Source organism: Rhineura floridana, chromosome 2 (genome assembly GCF_030035675.1).
Source record: "Rhineura floridana isolate rRhiFlo1 chromosome 2, rRhiFlo1.hap2, whole genome shotgun sequence".
NCBI classification, from domain to species: domain Eukaryota; kingdom Metazoa; phylum Chordata; class Lepidosauria; order Squamata; family Rhineuridae; genus Rhineura; species Rhineura floridana.
Genome location: NC_084481.1, coordinates 127,394,036 through 127,411,323, shown reverse-complemented (window position 1 = coordinate 127,411,323; position 17,288 = coordinate 127,394,036). Strand labels below are relative to the sequence as shown.

At 40.8% G+C, this 17,288-nt stretch overlaps 1 protein-coding gene across 1 annotated transcript in view; it reads left to right on the top strand.

The window, feature by feature from the left end:
* Positions 1-17,288, top strand: part of SPON1 (spondin 1) — a 488,651-nt gene that overhangs the window by 98,347 nt on the left and 373,016 nt on the right. The window contains exon 4 of the mRNA XM_061610510.1: positions 3,276-3,409. Within this exon, the coding sequence (XP_061466494.1) occupies positions 3,276-3,409 (134 nt within the window). The remainder of the gene's footprint in view (positions 1-3,275; positions 3,410-17,288) is intronic.

The window sequence follows — 17,288 nt, the reverse complement described above, 5'->3', positions numbered from 1 at the left end:
TCCCCCCTCCCCCTCTCACTCAAGGGTATCAGCTGTAAGCAACCACACTCTTATATACACACACACACACACACACACACACACACACACACACACACACACACACACACAATCAAAAGCCATTTCCCAGGTTTATTTTTTACTTCTTTGTTTCAGTATTACATGAGTATCATGAAATAGAACAATTGGGAATGGAAATGGGTGTCTAGAAATCTTTGACTGTGAAAATCAACCACTGCCAAGGAATGAAACCAAAGGTTCCCCACCATATCTGGAAGGTGTTTTGCACTCACTGAAGGGCTATTGAGCCCATTGCAGAAGAGTGCTGCCAAAAAGAAGTAAAACCAAATCTAACAATTTTCTTTGACTTGCACAAAAACTTCGGCAAAAGTTTGCACAACCTCTTGCACAGGTTTCTTCAGCACCTGTGTCTTATGGCCTTGCCTGAACTCTTGCATGGGGTCTTCCATAAACTTGCCAAACAGTGCTAATGGCTGCTTTCCCTTCTACTCACTACTTTTTGAAATAAAGCCTATTGAGTTCAATAGGATCAAATCCCAGGTAAGTGTGTATAGGAGTAGCATACATCCTTTAAAAAAAAAAGATTCAAGAGTTGACTTGACAGTGTTTTGGCTGGTAACATCTTAGAAGTGGAGTGGGAGTATTATTGTGAGGGTTTGAAGGGCAGAGATGTATTGCTCTGCAGCGCTACCTGACTCTTCCAATGAGTCCTACAAGTAGGATACATTGTTCAAAACAGGAAATATAGATGTTAATTTCCTTAATTTGGACAATGAATATACATTTTTCATAGTACCAAATTTGGACATCCTTGGCATAGAATGTATGTGTGTGTGAAGTATGTCAGGACACAAAGTCCTATCTCTGTTTAGAAAATGTATCACCCAATCTTCACTTCACCTTCACTGCCATCTGGCTCCTCACTTAAATATCTCCATAACTCACTGTAAGTTACCAACTTCTCAGCATTTCTATTTCACTGTCCTTTTCATCTCATGTAAATTGGATATACCCAAAGGTCTTTACTGCAGTAGAGTGCTACTGGTGCTACATTTATTTAGTTATTGGCATTTCTACACCATGCCTTTTTTTATTTTTAAATGCTCATAGTGGCTTACAACATATTTAATACAACATCAATATTTCATCCAAAAACATTTTTATAACGTAGAGCAAAAGACAAGTACAGTAATAAAAAAAACGCTGGAAAACAAAGATATTTAATGCTGAATATATCTTTATTATATAAATTTATACGTTGCTTAATAAAAAAACCCAACAAAGTGGTCAACAATATAAAATATAAAACAATTAAATGCAGCCAACCCCACTTCTGATGATGAGTGTGTCTTTCTAATATCTGTGTTTGCAAATATTTCTCAAATTTTGAATATTTTATATCAGTGTTCAATGGTTATTTATTTATTTATTACATTTATATACCGCCCCATAGCCAAAGCTCTGTTACTGTTGGGTTTGTGGAATCCCAGTTCTTGAAATAACAGTTATTATCCTCAGCTTGGTGATAAAGAAAGACATTTGTTGCCAAACAAGAAGGTGAAAATCAAGCTCTCTGTTATATCTTGTATTCCTGGTGAGTGTAAGGTGACACTTTTCTCTGGTCAAGGAGGTAAACTATCCTAGCTCTCTTTTTCTTCAGATTTCCCTTTTTGTTCACCTTCCATTCAGTCCTATGAACGAAGGAGGATTTATGCACCTTGACCCAGACACTGGTGTCTGGGAGACAAAGGTGCCATAGACTGATGAAAATACGATTTATATCTTATTGGTGGTATTATAAGACCTTGAATTTAGTAGAATTTTACAGTGCAGTTTGATGAAATATTATCCCTGTACCATGTACTATTCTTGCCACGTAATAGGAGCAAGCAATGTATACTTTATTGTTTTCTTCTTGTAATTATCATGGTGAACTGAACCTTAAATCACTGGCACATTAAAGACTAGCTTATTTTGCCTATAATTTATACATGTGGGGTTTGTTTTCCATTTTACTTTTTCAGTTTCATTTTTTCTTCTTTCTCCAAAACATGCTGTTTGTGGATCGCCTGTGATTTAACAACACTATCATATCTAAATCATTATGTAGGAAAGAACAAAACCCATCTGTTTGTTATTTGATTCTAAGATAAATTTATAAGCATATGGGTATGTAAACCAACTTTCATTCAGTCCTTTAAAAAAATTGCAGTTGATTTTAGGTTTCTTCCAGTGGTCCTGTGGAATATCACATGGTGTCGGGGGATTGATGTAAAAAAAACCCCAGGTCACTTTGATTATTTTTCATTTGGGATGGAAAGTTACTCAGAGATTGGCTTTGGATAATGCACAAATCTCTAGAACTCCAGGATTTTCTGAAAATCAGATCCTATGTACTGGACGTAGGAGGTGCCTTTGTGTTCACATAGTGGCTTTTTTATCCACTGATGGAAGAGAGACATTTTGTGCTCATTCCTCTGCCCTCTGCCCTCTGCAGGCTCCAGTGCCTTCTGAAAATGAGCTCCAGAGAGCTGGGGGACTGCCCATAACAGAATGGAGGGTGTTGTTGGGAGACTGAAGGAGGAAGGGAGAGTGAGTAAAAATCACTGTCTTTTTCCATCAACAGAGCTCAAAAAGCCATGCTGTGAGTGCAATGGCACCCTTGGGTTCCTTCCAAGGTCTTTATAGTTCTTTAATGTCAAGGCTGGAGTCTTTGCAGAGTTCCACAAACCCACATGCTGGGTTCTCTGCAATCAGGTTTTGATAGGCTTTGAGTTGTATCCAACATAGTGCTACAGAAACTTCCTGTCAGTGCAAGGATTTCTGCTTGCACAATGGAACATTATCCCTCTCTCCCACTGTGTGCCCCCTAAATATGTTCTGTGGGGTTCCCCAGACCTCTGGAGCAGATTTGCTAAAGGTATGGGGTTCACATGGGAGAAGGAGAGGGGAGGAAATCCTGTTGTTCATTCAGAAATCCTTGTGCTGATGGGACATGTTAATTGAAGACTGCCCTTTGTCAGAATCTTCTGTGGCCCTCCTGCATTTAAAAGAAAACCCACTTTTGGAATTTCAAGGGATGAGAGCAAATTATCCCAAGGTATGTTAGTGGCTAATTTTGCCCATTCCTGTGTCATAATCTTGTTTCTGTAGATATATGCATTTGGATAGTGCCCAGTACTTTTGGGGCACTTTATGTAAATAAAATATGGATGATGATGATGATGAAATATAGCCTCTTTATGTTACTTTAGATTATAGATGAAGAAGAGACACAGTTCATGAGTAATTGTCCTGTGGCTGTTACTGAGAGCACACCAAGAAGAAGGACACGCATTCAGGTCTTTTGGACAGCACCTCCTTTGGGCACAGGCTGTGTAATTTTGAAGTAAGTAAGTTTGTGGTTCAAATGTTTAGTTGAAATGTTGCTGAATATACTGTACTTCATGATATTGTGGTACTTTTCCTTGTCTCATCCACAAGAGTCAACAACATGGTAGTTTGTGTGTGTGTGACATCAGATTTTTATTTTATTTATTTATAAAATTATTCATAGGCTGCCTTTTGCTTTTTGGGGGGCATAGCCCATTCAAGGCACCTGACACGCTGTCAAAACACAATACAGATTAAAATTACCAAGGCACTTGTAGTAAGAATTATTTTTAAAAGTAGGCTAGTTAAAACAGATAATGCAATATAAATCTCAACAGAAATAAAAAAGCTATCCATGCTAAGGTCACACCTGAAAAATAACCTGAAATAAAAATAAAAATGGCTTTATTTGAGAGAAAGTGACCTAAATAAATTGGATTTTAAAACACACTGAAGAGTTTGCAGCATTGAGAGAATTGCACAATCTGGGTGCAACCACAGAAAAGGCCCTGTATGTATTCCAGTTCTACAAAGTGGTTAGGGCTGAAGAACAGAAGCCTCTCTGTCCCAGTTAGTTATTGCACAGAACTGGAGCATGGCATACCTACTGTGAGCTCTCCTTTCTTCCTCCTGCAAAAGGGAATTGGCTAGACGTTACACACATCATAGGGATCAGCATCTCAGGAAGAGTTTTCTGTTGTCACCAATTCTCACAGTACAAGTGACCTTTAAGAATGACTCTTCCTTGGTGGCTTCCCGGAAGATTGCTCCGCCTGTGGCTGCCTCTGAGATGAGCTCTGTCTCAGAGGAAGCTTTTTTCAGTTTAAAATCAGTCAAAAGGGAACTGGTGTAAATGTTCTCCCAGGCAAGGGTGAACCAAATAGATTATCCACAGAAACTTCGTTGGGCTGTCGGTGGCTGGAATTGATCAGGAATTCCCTGGGAAAGGAAGGCATACCTAGCAGCCGAGGACGGAGTTAGGACTTCCAGCAAGCTGGGCTGAAAAAAAGCAAGACGTTTTTTCTTTTAAACGATCCACAACGGGTGAGCTTTCTTCTGTCTAATCTTATCATTTGGCTTAAATTACTACAGTAAAAGAGATTTGTTTAAGAATCAGCAATTAAGATACCTGGGTGAGTTACACTTCTCTCTTTTATACAAGGAATTAAGGAGGAGGAAAGAAAATTTAAAAAGCTTATCTTATTTTTTATGGCAAAAAGCAGGCCTGAATTTGGAAACTATAAAGATTAAAACGGATGAGGGGCAACTTACCCGAAGAGAAAATCTGATTTAGATGATTATTTGATTGATATATGTCTGGGACTACTTTTTCTTGGACTACTTTCTTTAGACGAATCTGCTGTTCGTGTATGTTACTAATTGTTCGGCGCTGTGAACCAAATTTGTTTTGCATTCTTGGACGTGCGGGAGATAAGAACTGTGCTGGCCAGATGTCAACAGGCCTGGAATATTAACTCCCTTATTGCTGGAAAAAGAAGCAAATTACTCTTTGCTTGGGAATTGTGGCTATATTGGAAATTTGAAGGGTTTTTTTTCAGCTTTAAGAATGACAATCAAAGAAGTGGCAGAGACCCTGGATGTACCCCTGGAAGGGTTTTCCCCTCTGGATATGTTTCAGAAGATAATGGATGAGATTAAGATAACGAAACAAGAACTGGGACAGAGTAGACAAGAGATGGCAACTGAATTTGGTAAAGTGAAACAGGAGTTGAAAGAAATAAAGGATTATATGAGAAAAGAAGCAGATGGACAAGCAATAGAATATGAAAAAGAAATTAAAGGGAAGGAGCAAATTCTGGAGATTGGATCAGATATATCAAATGTGGAATTGGAAAAAGATTTGGACTTTATGGCAAAAATTGAAGGGAGGATGCAAGTCCTGGAGATTGGAACAGATATATCAAGTGTGGAACTGGAAAAATATTTGGAGTTTGTGGATCCTGGAGATAAAGATTACTGTTTGGAATTCGGCGTTGTCACTGGAGAAATTGATGAAGATATCAGAGATAAAGCTATCAATGTTTTGATGGAATTTCTGGACTGGAATGATTTGATGGAATTTGAAATAGAGAAAATTTATAGAATTAATTCCAGATGTGTGACAATGGAAAAACTCTCAAGAGATGTGCTAGTGCATTTCGTAAAAAAGAGGATCAGAGATATGACTTTACAACAATATTTCAGCAACACATTCAGAATTGATGGCAAGGAACTATTTGTGATGAAGGAAATTCCCATCAGACTCTTACTATATGACTATGACTATGACAGCAAGATTATTATGGGTGCAAGGATGGAAGTTGGAAGATGGAATTAACACTGATAATGGAAAAATGGCTATTGAAATTACTGGTCCTAGTAGACTTGATGAGATGGATTAATTGACATGTTTATTTGAAGAAAAATGGAGGGATATATTGCTCAAGGAGTGGAAACCTCTCTTTGACTTTTTGTGGAAAGAATAAAGTGATGTTAATGAGATTTGATGATTAATTAAGATAACTACTGGAAAGTGATTTTGTAATATATTAAGAGACAGGTTTGCTATATATCATAGACCTATAACTGATCTGCGACAAATCGGAAGTCAACATTTTATTTTATTGTTTAATTTGTTTCTTTTTTGTTTTGTTTTGTTTTGTTTGAAAATTTGAATAAAATTAATGATAAAAAAAAGAATGTCTCTTCCTTCTACCTTGCTTCACAGATGGACCCACTGCACTGTCAGAGGCAGAACACAACCGAATAGACAGATTGCATCATTGCAGCATTGAGGGAATTGCACATTCTAGGTGCAATTTATTTGCTTATTAAGTGCAATTATATAACCACCTCATATAAGGAGTGCTCCGGGTGGTTCACAGGGCATTTACATGTCTTGAAACAATAGGTGGTGGTGGGGACTATAAGTACATGAAATATTTACTGGGGAATTAGCTACTGTTTTTGAGTTGCTGTTTTTCCTTGGCAGCAGAATAAATTCTGGGAGGGGATGGAATGGCTGTGTTCACACATAATGCTAAGCCCACAAATAATTTAGCATGAATGTGCTGGCTCCTAGGTGAGGAATTTGCAGCCACTTTGCTCCTCCGTGGTTCTTTTAGTTTACTGCAGCTCAGCAGGTAAGCCAAGGATTGCCTTAGTGTGTCATCTGAACACAGAATCATGGGTAAGCTGTGTCCTTCTTAACCATGATCTGTGGCCAAGTTTGCTGCAGATCGTGATTAAGGAGGGGAGAGGTTATTTGTTTGTTTATGTCCCGCCTTTCCTCCAAGGAGTTCAAAGTGGTATAACGTGGTTCTCCCCCTCTCCATTTTATCTTCACATTTTGAAGTGAATGTGTATTTTAAGGTCTGTTTTTATGATGTTTTGATGTGTTTTTAGCCTTTCTGTTCGCTGCCCTGGGCTCCTGCTGGGAGGAAGGGTGGGATATAAATCAAATAATAAATAAATAAATAAATAAAAATAAAACCCTGTGAGGTTGGTTAGGCTGAGAGGCAGTGACTGGCCCAAGGTCACCCAGTGAGCTTCATGGACAAGTGGGGATCTGAACCCTGGTCTCCCAGGTTATATTTCAACACTCTAACCGTTTTGCTACACTGGACACTTTTGGACAACACGCTAAGCCAAACTTTGGTTTAGCTGTCATGCGGCTCTGATCTCCATGACCCAGGAAGGAACAAAAAGGTGGTCTCCTTTCCGGGAGCCAGAATGTTCATGTGGTCCTGGTAAGTTGTGGTTTGGCTTACTGTGATGTACAAACCAGGTTTTTGCTCTCCTCTCCCTGAATTTCCTGCTGCTGCAGCAGCGATAGACCTTTTGCTTTTCTTTCATCCCCCCTATGCAATGCCAATAATTATTCCCCCCTTCTTCATCACTTCCATGATCCCAGAGTGGGTAACTATAACTAACAACGATTTTCAAAAGCTATTAACAAAATTAAAACAATCTGCAATAAAAATGCAACAGAAAATACCAGCCAACAACTCTTTATCAAACCTATCCCATCAGAATACAGCAGCAAATTCCAAAACCTTCCCCAACAACATGACAACAGCATTATGAGCTGTATAGAAAGCTGCATGCACTTTATATCCTGAACATAGTTAGGGGCAAAAATTGCTGCTAAGGGACAAAGCAGAAGGGCCACAGCCTATAAATCTACTGCAGGGGGCAGAGGACTTACCTTCTGTCACTGAGATGACAGCCATCTGTGCCTGAGACTGTGCCTCTTTGTTTCCACAGTATCCTCTGTATTTCTACACTGTGTTCCTGGATAGCCACAGGAAGCCTGAACAATAATTCCAATAGCTTTTCCAATCAATTTCAGCCCATGTAAACAGTAAATGGATGAGCATTGTACTGAAAGGCCAGCACTTATATGTCAGCATTTCACATGCAAAAGATTGCTGGTTGTTGGACCACTTTTTACACTTTCAGCACTTATTGTGCATTATCTAGTCCAGGCATGAATGCATGTTGATCAGGGGACAGCTAGATGTGAATTTTTTTCTGTCTGCTCATTGGATACAAAGGTTTGGAGCTTCTCCAGACTTTCTACAAGATGGTGAACATTATCATCTACACAGACTGACCATTGACCAAACTGGCTAGGGCTGATGGAGTCCAACTACATCTGGAGGGTTGCAGGTTTCTCATTCCTGACGCAGAATTATAGAGTTGGAAGGGATCTTGAAGCAAATAGTCCATCCCGCTGCTGAATGCCCAATATCAACAGGTCAAATATTGCCCGTTACTTTTCCCACACAGGATTTTGGTTAGCTTTGTAATCCTGAAAAAATCTTGTGCAGTAGGTTAATATTTCTCCAAAGTGAGAATGAACAAAACAGCTGACAAAGGAAGAGAAAGAGTGAATTACTTTTAAGTTTATGGCTTTACTTTTTGAGTTTATGGCACAGGAAGGAATCAAGCTTTGAACTTCCTGTGTTAATGAATTGCATTGCAACTATATGCAACATTAAGTCAACTGTAAGGACTGGGACTAGGACAGAGTAGCTCTTCATAATGTTGCAGTTTGTTATCATTGACCACTTACTGAAAAGGTTTGGCTTTTAATTAATTAAGGGAGGCAATGTATATAAAGAACTCTGAACAATTGCGCATACTTCATATGAGTAGTAATATTTCTCTTCCTAAAATATTATTCCTAAACTATCAGTGGTGATCTCTATTATAACATCATCGGGGGGGGGCTTGAGGAAGGGGCTAAAGAGCTTGTAGAAAAACAAATCCCATACCAAGGTAGGAGAAATGAAACTCTAGTATATCAGAACTGGTTTCCCATTCTTAAATGTGTCAGCTCTTTTAAAAAAAAACATTTTGGGGCTCAGAACCTTGCAAGAAACGGACGCTCTCTGATCTTGTTTCAACATAGTGCCAGTAGCAAGTGGCATCTTTTTTTCCAACTTTGGAGGTTTCTATCTATGATCCTCCCTGACAAAGTTGGATATTTCCATGTTATTCCATTCCCTAGTGATCTCCAGATTAGATTTCTGTAATGCACTCTGTATGTGGCTGCCCTTGGAAAGTGTTCAGAAACTGCAACTGGTACAAAATGCTGTAGCTAGGATACTGCCAGGTGCTGGGGCTTAGGTCCACCACTCTGCCAATGAAAGCTATCCAGCTCCAAAGTTGTGCAGAACCATAGGATAGGATACCATACTATGTTGATATTGCCTAAATAATGCACCTGTTAAGTTGTGGCATTCTGTATGAGCCCATTCACATGCTTCAGTCATCATCTGAGGCCCTGCTGCAGATCCCTTGACACCATGAGGCATGCTTGGCAGTGACAAGGGCTATGGCATTTTCTGTAGTGTTGCCGCTCCTATGGAATGCTTTGCCAAGCATGCTGTGACAGGCCCCTTCATTGTACTGACCTTAGCCTGAATGTTTCCTCTTTCTGGTATTTTGATGTTTAATTCTGATGGCTGCTTTGCAATTGTTGTTCGGGCCTTGGTTTTTATGTTAATATTTTGATTTATGGTTTGGTTGAGTTGTGAAATGTTTTATATTTTATAACTACTATTTTTATTGTTACCCACTTTGACTTTATTCCAAATAATTATTTAAATGTGAAGCCTCTCCCATTTAAGAAATTTCAGAATTTGTTTTGCTTCCCTCACAATTTCCCAGGCCTAATTTAGACATGCTGCAAAAAAAATCAAGAAGTTATGCATGTGCTTCCCTCTGTGGCGCAGAGTGGTAAGTGGCGGTAATGCAGCCGAAGCTCTGCTCACGGCTGGAGTTCGATTCCAACGGAAGGAGGAAGTCAAATCTCCGGTAAAAGGGGTCGAGGTCCACTCAGCCTTCCATCCATCCGTGGTCGGTAAAATGAGTACCTGACATATGCTGGGGGGTAAAGAAAGGCCGGGGAAGAAACTGGCAATCCCACCCCATATATACGGTCTGCCTAGTAAACGTCGCAAGATGTCACCCTAAGAGTCGGAAAATGACTCACACTATAAGTGCTTTATTTTTTCCCTTTAAACTCACCTTTACTTTTTCCCTTTAAACAAGGTCCACAGTTGCTATACCCCATGTTAGCACATCAGCAGAACACCTGCTCTGTCTATATTATTTATTGAATTGATTATTTTTTGCATTTATATCCCTCCCTTCTTCCCAAAGGAGCCCAGGGCAGCATCCCTTATATCCCAGCTCATCACTGAAATCATCCAGAGGAGCACTGTTAGTTGTCTTCTGTGTTAACAGAGGTCTGATTGGCCTCAACCAGAAGTTGGGTATTTAGTGTCACTGGTCCCAAGTGTGGACGACTTTTCCTGTAGAGATTGGGTAGACATCTTTCCTTTTGACCTTCAAGTGTTTCTTGACGACTTTTTATGCTGACAGATCTATGCAGTTGTCTAAAGTTTTATTGAGTAGCTATATATGTTGTTCTAACCCTACATGACCATATGAAGCAGCCCAGTTTCAGTAATACATGCTGGGTGTATGGAACACATCACAAACAAGTTGGAAAAAGCCATAGCTCAGTGGTAGAAGAGATAGGTTTGCATGAAGAAGGTTCCAAGCCTAATCCTTGGCATCTCCAGCTAGGACTGGGAAAGACCCTTGTCCAAAATCCTGGAGTAGACAATGCTCTGGGACCGATGGCCTGACTTGGTAAGGCTGTTTCCTAAGTTTCCTTCATTGTTTTTGCAAGCCCAGTGTCACATTAAAGTTGGCCTTAGCTGATTCAGCTAAGGAAGGATCTCCAAATCTGCTCTGAAATAAAATTTCTGTTACAATTCTAAGTTGATGTTACTTCTCATCCACAAAAGTAGCCTGTTAAGCTAGGAGCACAATGCTGGGAGGAGTTTCTTAAAGTGACATGGGTTGTAATCCTTCAGATATCCTATATAATATGAATGAAGAATAATGAATAAAGTTACCCTGTAAAATTTAGACTTCTTGTTGAATCAAAAGAGAGCCTGATGTGTTTTCTTGAGTGTAAGTCAAAAGACTAAAGCCTATCAAACACAAACAACTACCTTCATTGTGACTTGTTGGTGACTGCGATTAACAGTATAATGCTGCACTACCTTGTTGTGCGGGGGCAGCACAGTACATACCAATTATCATTTTGCTTTTGGCACAAACTTAACACCCTGTACATGTTTTTCTACTAGAGTGTAAAGCTCTGTGCGCATCCAAATTACAGGGTTTACAATAAGCCTCTTCCCCCTTGCTTTCCTGGTGCCTCTTCACTCCCACATGAATGCATACAAATGCTGACCATTTTCTCAACTATTGTCACATCCATGAAAGCCATAATGATACCATAAAAAATCACTTAAAGAAAATAAAAGCTATACTGATACCATAAAAAAGCACTTAAAAAAAACAAATACCCACAATCTTTGTATGAAAGCAGTTGTTTCTGAAAGGTATAGGCAAAGCTTCTGCTACCTTAAACTCTCAACCAAAGCTGACAGTATTAGATATTTCTTTCATTTTTCAGGCCTGTATACCTAAGAAAGTATATGACTGTTCAGGGTATGTCCTGTTCAGAGGAAACACTAGAGAATATGTTTATTCCCTGTGTCCTTTGGGGGATGGCTATTGTTACTGATAGGGAAACTGAGAGGAGCATATAGAGTGATGGTCCAGTGAAGGTAGGAATGTAGGAATCTGTCTTATACTGAGTCAGATCATTGGTCCATCAAGCTTAGTACTGTCTATCAGGGATGGAATCCACAGCTGCCATGGATTCACCATTGATCCGTTCCATGCCCACCCCACCATGGAAAAGGAGGCAGAAGAGGAGCCACCTCTTGGATCAAACATTACAGTGGAGGCTATAGCAATGGCCTTCCCAGCAGGGCCAAACCATGGAGGACGAACAGCAACAGGAGGCACTACACCATGAGGTAAGCAATAGGCTATGATAGGTGAATAATATGCTTAATTCCAACCCCATGGTTGGAATTAAGTGGATTTTTCACCAATCCCAGCCTCCAACCTGTTGCTTGCCTCATGGTGTGGCACCTCCTCTTCCTGTTCCTCCTCCGTGGTCTAGCCCTTTTCAGGGAAGATGTTGCTGATGCCTCTGCTCTATTGTTTGGACCAGCCCCCCCATCTCCTCCCTCCTCCTTCTCTGTGGTGGGCAGGTATGGGGCAGATCAGCAGTGAATCTGCGATGGGCAGATTTCATTCGTATTGTCTACACTGACTGGAGTGGCTGTCCAGGGTTTCAAACAGAAGTCTTTCCCAGCTCTACCTGGAGGTACCAGGGATTGAGGCTGGGACATTCTGCCTGCAAAGCACATGCTCTGCCCGTGGGCTAAGGGAACAAAGATGCTCCTTGTACTCACATCAGCAGTGAGAGAGTGGCACAGTGCTCTGTGGATATTACAACTGAGGAAATGCCCAAGAAGACTAGTTGTTTTCTCCTATTCCTACTGGAACTTTCATTGGAATCTAAAAGTTATTATAAAAGGGGTTTATGTGAATATTATAATAAGCCAAATTTGAAGAATGGTTGGCAATTCTTCAACAGTTCACTGCCCTTCTCTCATTTTCATCTACTCAGTTTTAATGAGTATAAATGCAATACTTGCAGTTCTATCCTATACTTGTCTACTTAGATGTAGGTCCCATTGAAGCATGACATTGGGTTCACCATATGTAAATGGAAGTTATTTTGCATGATCAAGTAACAACTGAACCCAGAGGAAACTCACCTGAGACATCACTCAGGGCATCTTACTGTCTTTTTTATAGCTGGGGAAGTGAATTGATGAATGGATTTTTAGACTATTGCTGCTATTTTACTTCTTTCACTTTGTGTTAGTATACTTTATATTGTGTTTAAACTGATTTCTTTAATAAACACTGTAAGCAGTCTTAAGCTTAAAAGAGGCACTTTTTTTAAAAAAAGTTGAAATTTCATTCAATTAATGCAATTTTTGTGAAATGTAATCAATTAAATCTTGACACATTTTGTTTACTCCTCAGTCCCAGCTACTCATGAAATATGTGGCCTGGGTTGCATTTGCTGGTTGGCTAGTAGTAACTTATTTTCTGAAATGGTCAAATAACTTAAAACAGAATATTATTGGAGGTGGGGGCAGCTTGCGGTAGAAATTGTGTTTGTGCAGAAATGGCAAGGGAAATGCTTTATTCTTTTTAAGACAAAGTGTGGAATTTGTTAGTTTTCAGCATAAATCATCCCTCCTATGGTTTATTCATGTGTCTGTTTTTGGATGTGAGCGGCCACCAGAGGGTTTGAACAACTTGAAAAGGACATAAAGTCTGCCAAATTGGAGATTTGGCAGATTTAGAACATAATTTACATGTATTTTCTAAAAATCCTGTTAATTTGGGAAATGGTACAGCTGGAAGACTAGCTTTGGTGTTAGCAAACCTTAATGTAGACTTCAGGACTTAGTACTTTGAAGATCATTTGGGGTCCTGTTTTGTGAGTTGGATATGTCGCTCCACAAGATTGCACTTCATTATGAAGTTCCCTTTCCCCAAAGAGCCTATGGATGTGAAAAGCACATTTGCTGGATACAGGGGACAGTTCACATAGTCAAAATCTTCTTCCATATAACACAGGGAGAATAGCCACCCAACACCCAGAAGTGGTGATAGGTATGATGTTGAAGGGATATAGAAAGAAAACTGTTGCAAATGCATGAACTACTGCAGGAAAGTTGTGGCTGTATCTGTTAAGAGGCTCAGTCAGACTTTATATCATCCTTCCCCAACCAAGTGTCGTCCAGATGTTTTATACTACAACTCCCATAAGCTCCATCTAGTATGGCCAATGGTCAGTGATGATGGGAATTATAGTCCAAAACGTCTGGAGGGCACCAGGTTGTGGAAGGCTACATTATATTATTTGAGCAAATGTGTCTGTGGGGACAATTGGAAAGCAACACTGGAAGATTATTTTCAGTGAGAAGTGCCCCAATGACACTTCGAGCATTGTGTAACAGAAGGTTCCAGTATTAAGAATTTTGTCAATGAATATGAGGGTGAAACTGCATGTTACATTTCTGTCTTTTATAAAGCAGCTGCTGTATGTGTGTGTGTGTACAGAGGGTGATCTGGATTGCAACTGCAATTTAATAGACTTTTTTTAGGACCCACCTTATTCTTCTGATTGTAAATTGTTTGAACTGATTTTAATCTTGTATTTTTATATTGTTATAACCCATGCTGAGACCTTATAGTGAGGGACAGTTAAATCTAATTAACAACCACCACCTAAATGCAGTTTTCACACAATGATGCTCTTGCAAGGAGATTTCCCCTACCACCCTCCCATTACAGCATCCTTTGGCCACTGAAAAGTATATCTTGAGGGTCAGGGGACTTGCATGGAAGGCCTAATATCTGAGACAGTGATTTGTAGATGAAAGAAAGAATACCTCAGGCAGAGGTAGCTTGTGTAATTGGAGTAAGCACATTTATAAGCAAAATGCTTTGGGGGTGATTTTTGATAGAAATATTGTATAGCAAGAAAAAATTTAATCCCTCCAATGCTGTGGTTTCAATTGAGAAAGAAGAGCCCTGTCATGACCCAAGGTTCCAACTCTCCAATTTCTGGGGATGGGGTCATAGATTCAGAATGCAGCATCTGAAGAAGATAAACAATTGCCCCCAGAACAAGCCTAGATGGCCCTCACCTCCCCTAGAAGGTCCAGTGGAAGAGGAGCCTGTTTGGTCTGACCTCTTCAACCTGGGGAGTTAAGAACATAAGAAGAGCCTGCTGGATCAGGCCAGTAGCCCATCTAGTCCAGCATCTTGTTCTCACAGTGGCCAACCAGGTGCCCATTGGAAACCCACAAGCAGGACCTGAGTGCAACAGCACTCTCCCACTTGTGATTCTCAGCGACTAGTATTCAGAACATTTAGAGCATAGTCACTGTAACTATTAGCCTTATCCTCTGTGAATTTGTCTAATCCTCTTTTAAAGCCATCAGGTTGGTGGCCATCACTGCTACTTATGTTGCTGTCCTCTGACTCTAGCCCAGAGTCCCAGTGGGAGCACACTGTGCCCTGAACCTTCAGAGACTAGACCCCTTTAACTGAAGAGGGTTTGATGTCTGGGGGCAGAGCTGACCACCCAAATGGAGCTGCAATTCTCTGTAAGGCTCAGTCTAGCTCTACTTGCTGTTGAAGCAACATTTGAGCTTGACTTTCTGATGCTTCAGCTTGAGCAGTATATGGAGCTATCCAGGGTGCTATGAGCTTTGCATGATAGAAAGCTGATCTCTGCTTTGTTTCACCTTACCTCATTTGAATCTGAATCTTGCCTTAATATTGCCTGGCCAGAAGCTGTGCTTAGCAGCCTCATCCTTAGACTCAAACTCTGTATGTCTGAGGCCACTGCCTGGGTCAAAACACATATCTCGAAAAAGAAAGTCTGTGGACAGTTTTAAGAATGTATTTCATAGCTGAGCTCTCAAGAAGCTCAGGATGGTGGACATGGAGTTATCCTTACGCTATTCTCATTGATGTCATTTTATGGGAGAATCACCATTATTTGGCATTCACTTACCTTGCACTCCATCCCATGACAAAATATTATACAGCCACAAGAGTGGCTGTATACTATAGTCAACATGGATTTTTCGCATTCTGCAATGTTAAATTGAAAATACCCCCATGCCATTCTGATCCTTCCCATAAGCTCATTACAAAACAAAAGCTTACAAAACTTATAGCCCTCAACTCGGAAACGCTTGCTTAACAACCCTTTACAGGCATACCCCGCATTAACGTACGCAATGGGTCCAGAGAGAGTACGTAAACCTAGAATGTACTTAAAGTGAAGCACAATCCTGCATGGTCCTTATGCAAATGTCACAATGAAACTCAGCAGAATGCTTCACTAGGAAAGAAAAGGCTTTTAAAATCTCTATGCAAAGCAGCACTCTCCACAGATGGTGGTGCCTTTATCACACACACACACAGTTCCCGAAGTGCCTCCGCGACCCATACGGATTCCCCTAACGTAGCTGATTCCCACCCTTTTCCCAAACCCACACCGCTTTGCGTTTGTTTTACAGGGCACTGGCAGATAACACTTTCGTTTTGCCCGTAAAATCAATAAAACGTATTCCACGCCCGTCCCGACCCCTCCTTGCAGCAGATTCAAATTAGTTTAAAAAGATAAAGGGGGGAAGGGCCGAGACGGATCACACCAAACCAACCACCCTCTCCCAATTATTTCCCCTTATCGCCACTTCCAGCAGTAGGAAAACTTTCTCCTGATTGCATTCAAGTACAGCTGCACAGGGAAGGGGGGAAGTGCACTAGGCAAGAAGTAGACTCTCTGCAGCCTTTGGAGAAGGAAGTCCCCAGGCTGAGCAGTGTGCAATGTCTGTCTCTTCTCTCTCCCTTTCCCCCCTCGATGCCCCCTTCCTCTTCCCTTGTCTTGGCCGAGACTTTGGCAGCGCTGCAAACTGTGGGTTACCCTGCTAATCTGCTGGCAGATGTTGTCCATCACACTCAGTACTAGGTAAACAATGCAGAGCCCAGCAAAACAAAAGATTTCCACTTCACCTCATTTAACATCTCTCACTTACTCTCCGCCTAAGCGGGGAGGGAGGTTTTTTTTTTAAAGGATGAAGAAGGTGGGCTTTGGCTAAAGCTGTCGCCTGGGCTGTCAGCGCTGCATCTTCCCACCTGTATCGATTGCCTCCACTGCCTTTTCCCCCCGCAGGGGCTGTTGGTGCCAGAGATCCACCTTAAAATGATACACACAACCCCACACCCCATGAAAACTTAATTCTCTCATCCTTCGCTAAGCTCCAGCCGCTACTCCAAGTGAGGATAGGGGGGAGGGAGAAAACGGAGGGGACGAAGTGAATGGCAACTTGGATTCTTTTCCTTGCTTTGTTTTGGTTTGGGTTTTTTTTTTTAAAGTCTTTCGCTGGTGCTTCTCCAGCAAAAAAGAAAAAGAGGAGTGAATCGTCCCCCTCCGTTATGAGCTTCGTTTCTTCCTCCTCCATTGTGTTGAGTGGCTAGGAGAGAGGTAGGGTCTCTCTCTCTCTCTCTCTCTCTCTTTCCTTTTTTTTCTTTTTGGGCAATAGGCAGGGTCTCTCTTTGCAAACCAATGACACAAACGCACATGGACCAGCCTTGCCCCCTACGTTGATCGGGCGGTGGCATCATGCCGTTAAGTGTCCGTTCTTGCAAAGCGAGCGTATGTAAACAGGGGAATGGTTTACGGAAAATATGTCCGTACTCGCAAGTGTCCGTAAAGTGAAGGTCCGTATAGCGAGGTACGCCTGTATGTTTTCATGACGATACACAAAACAGTCAGAAAGAATTGAGTTCAAAGTGTTAAAAGAGAGAGAGAAAAACCAGACCCCTTTTGGACTTTTTTCTGTCAG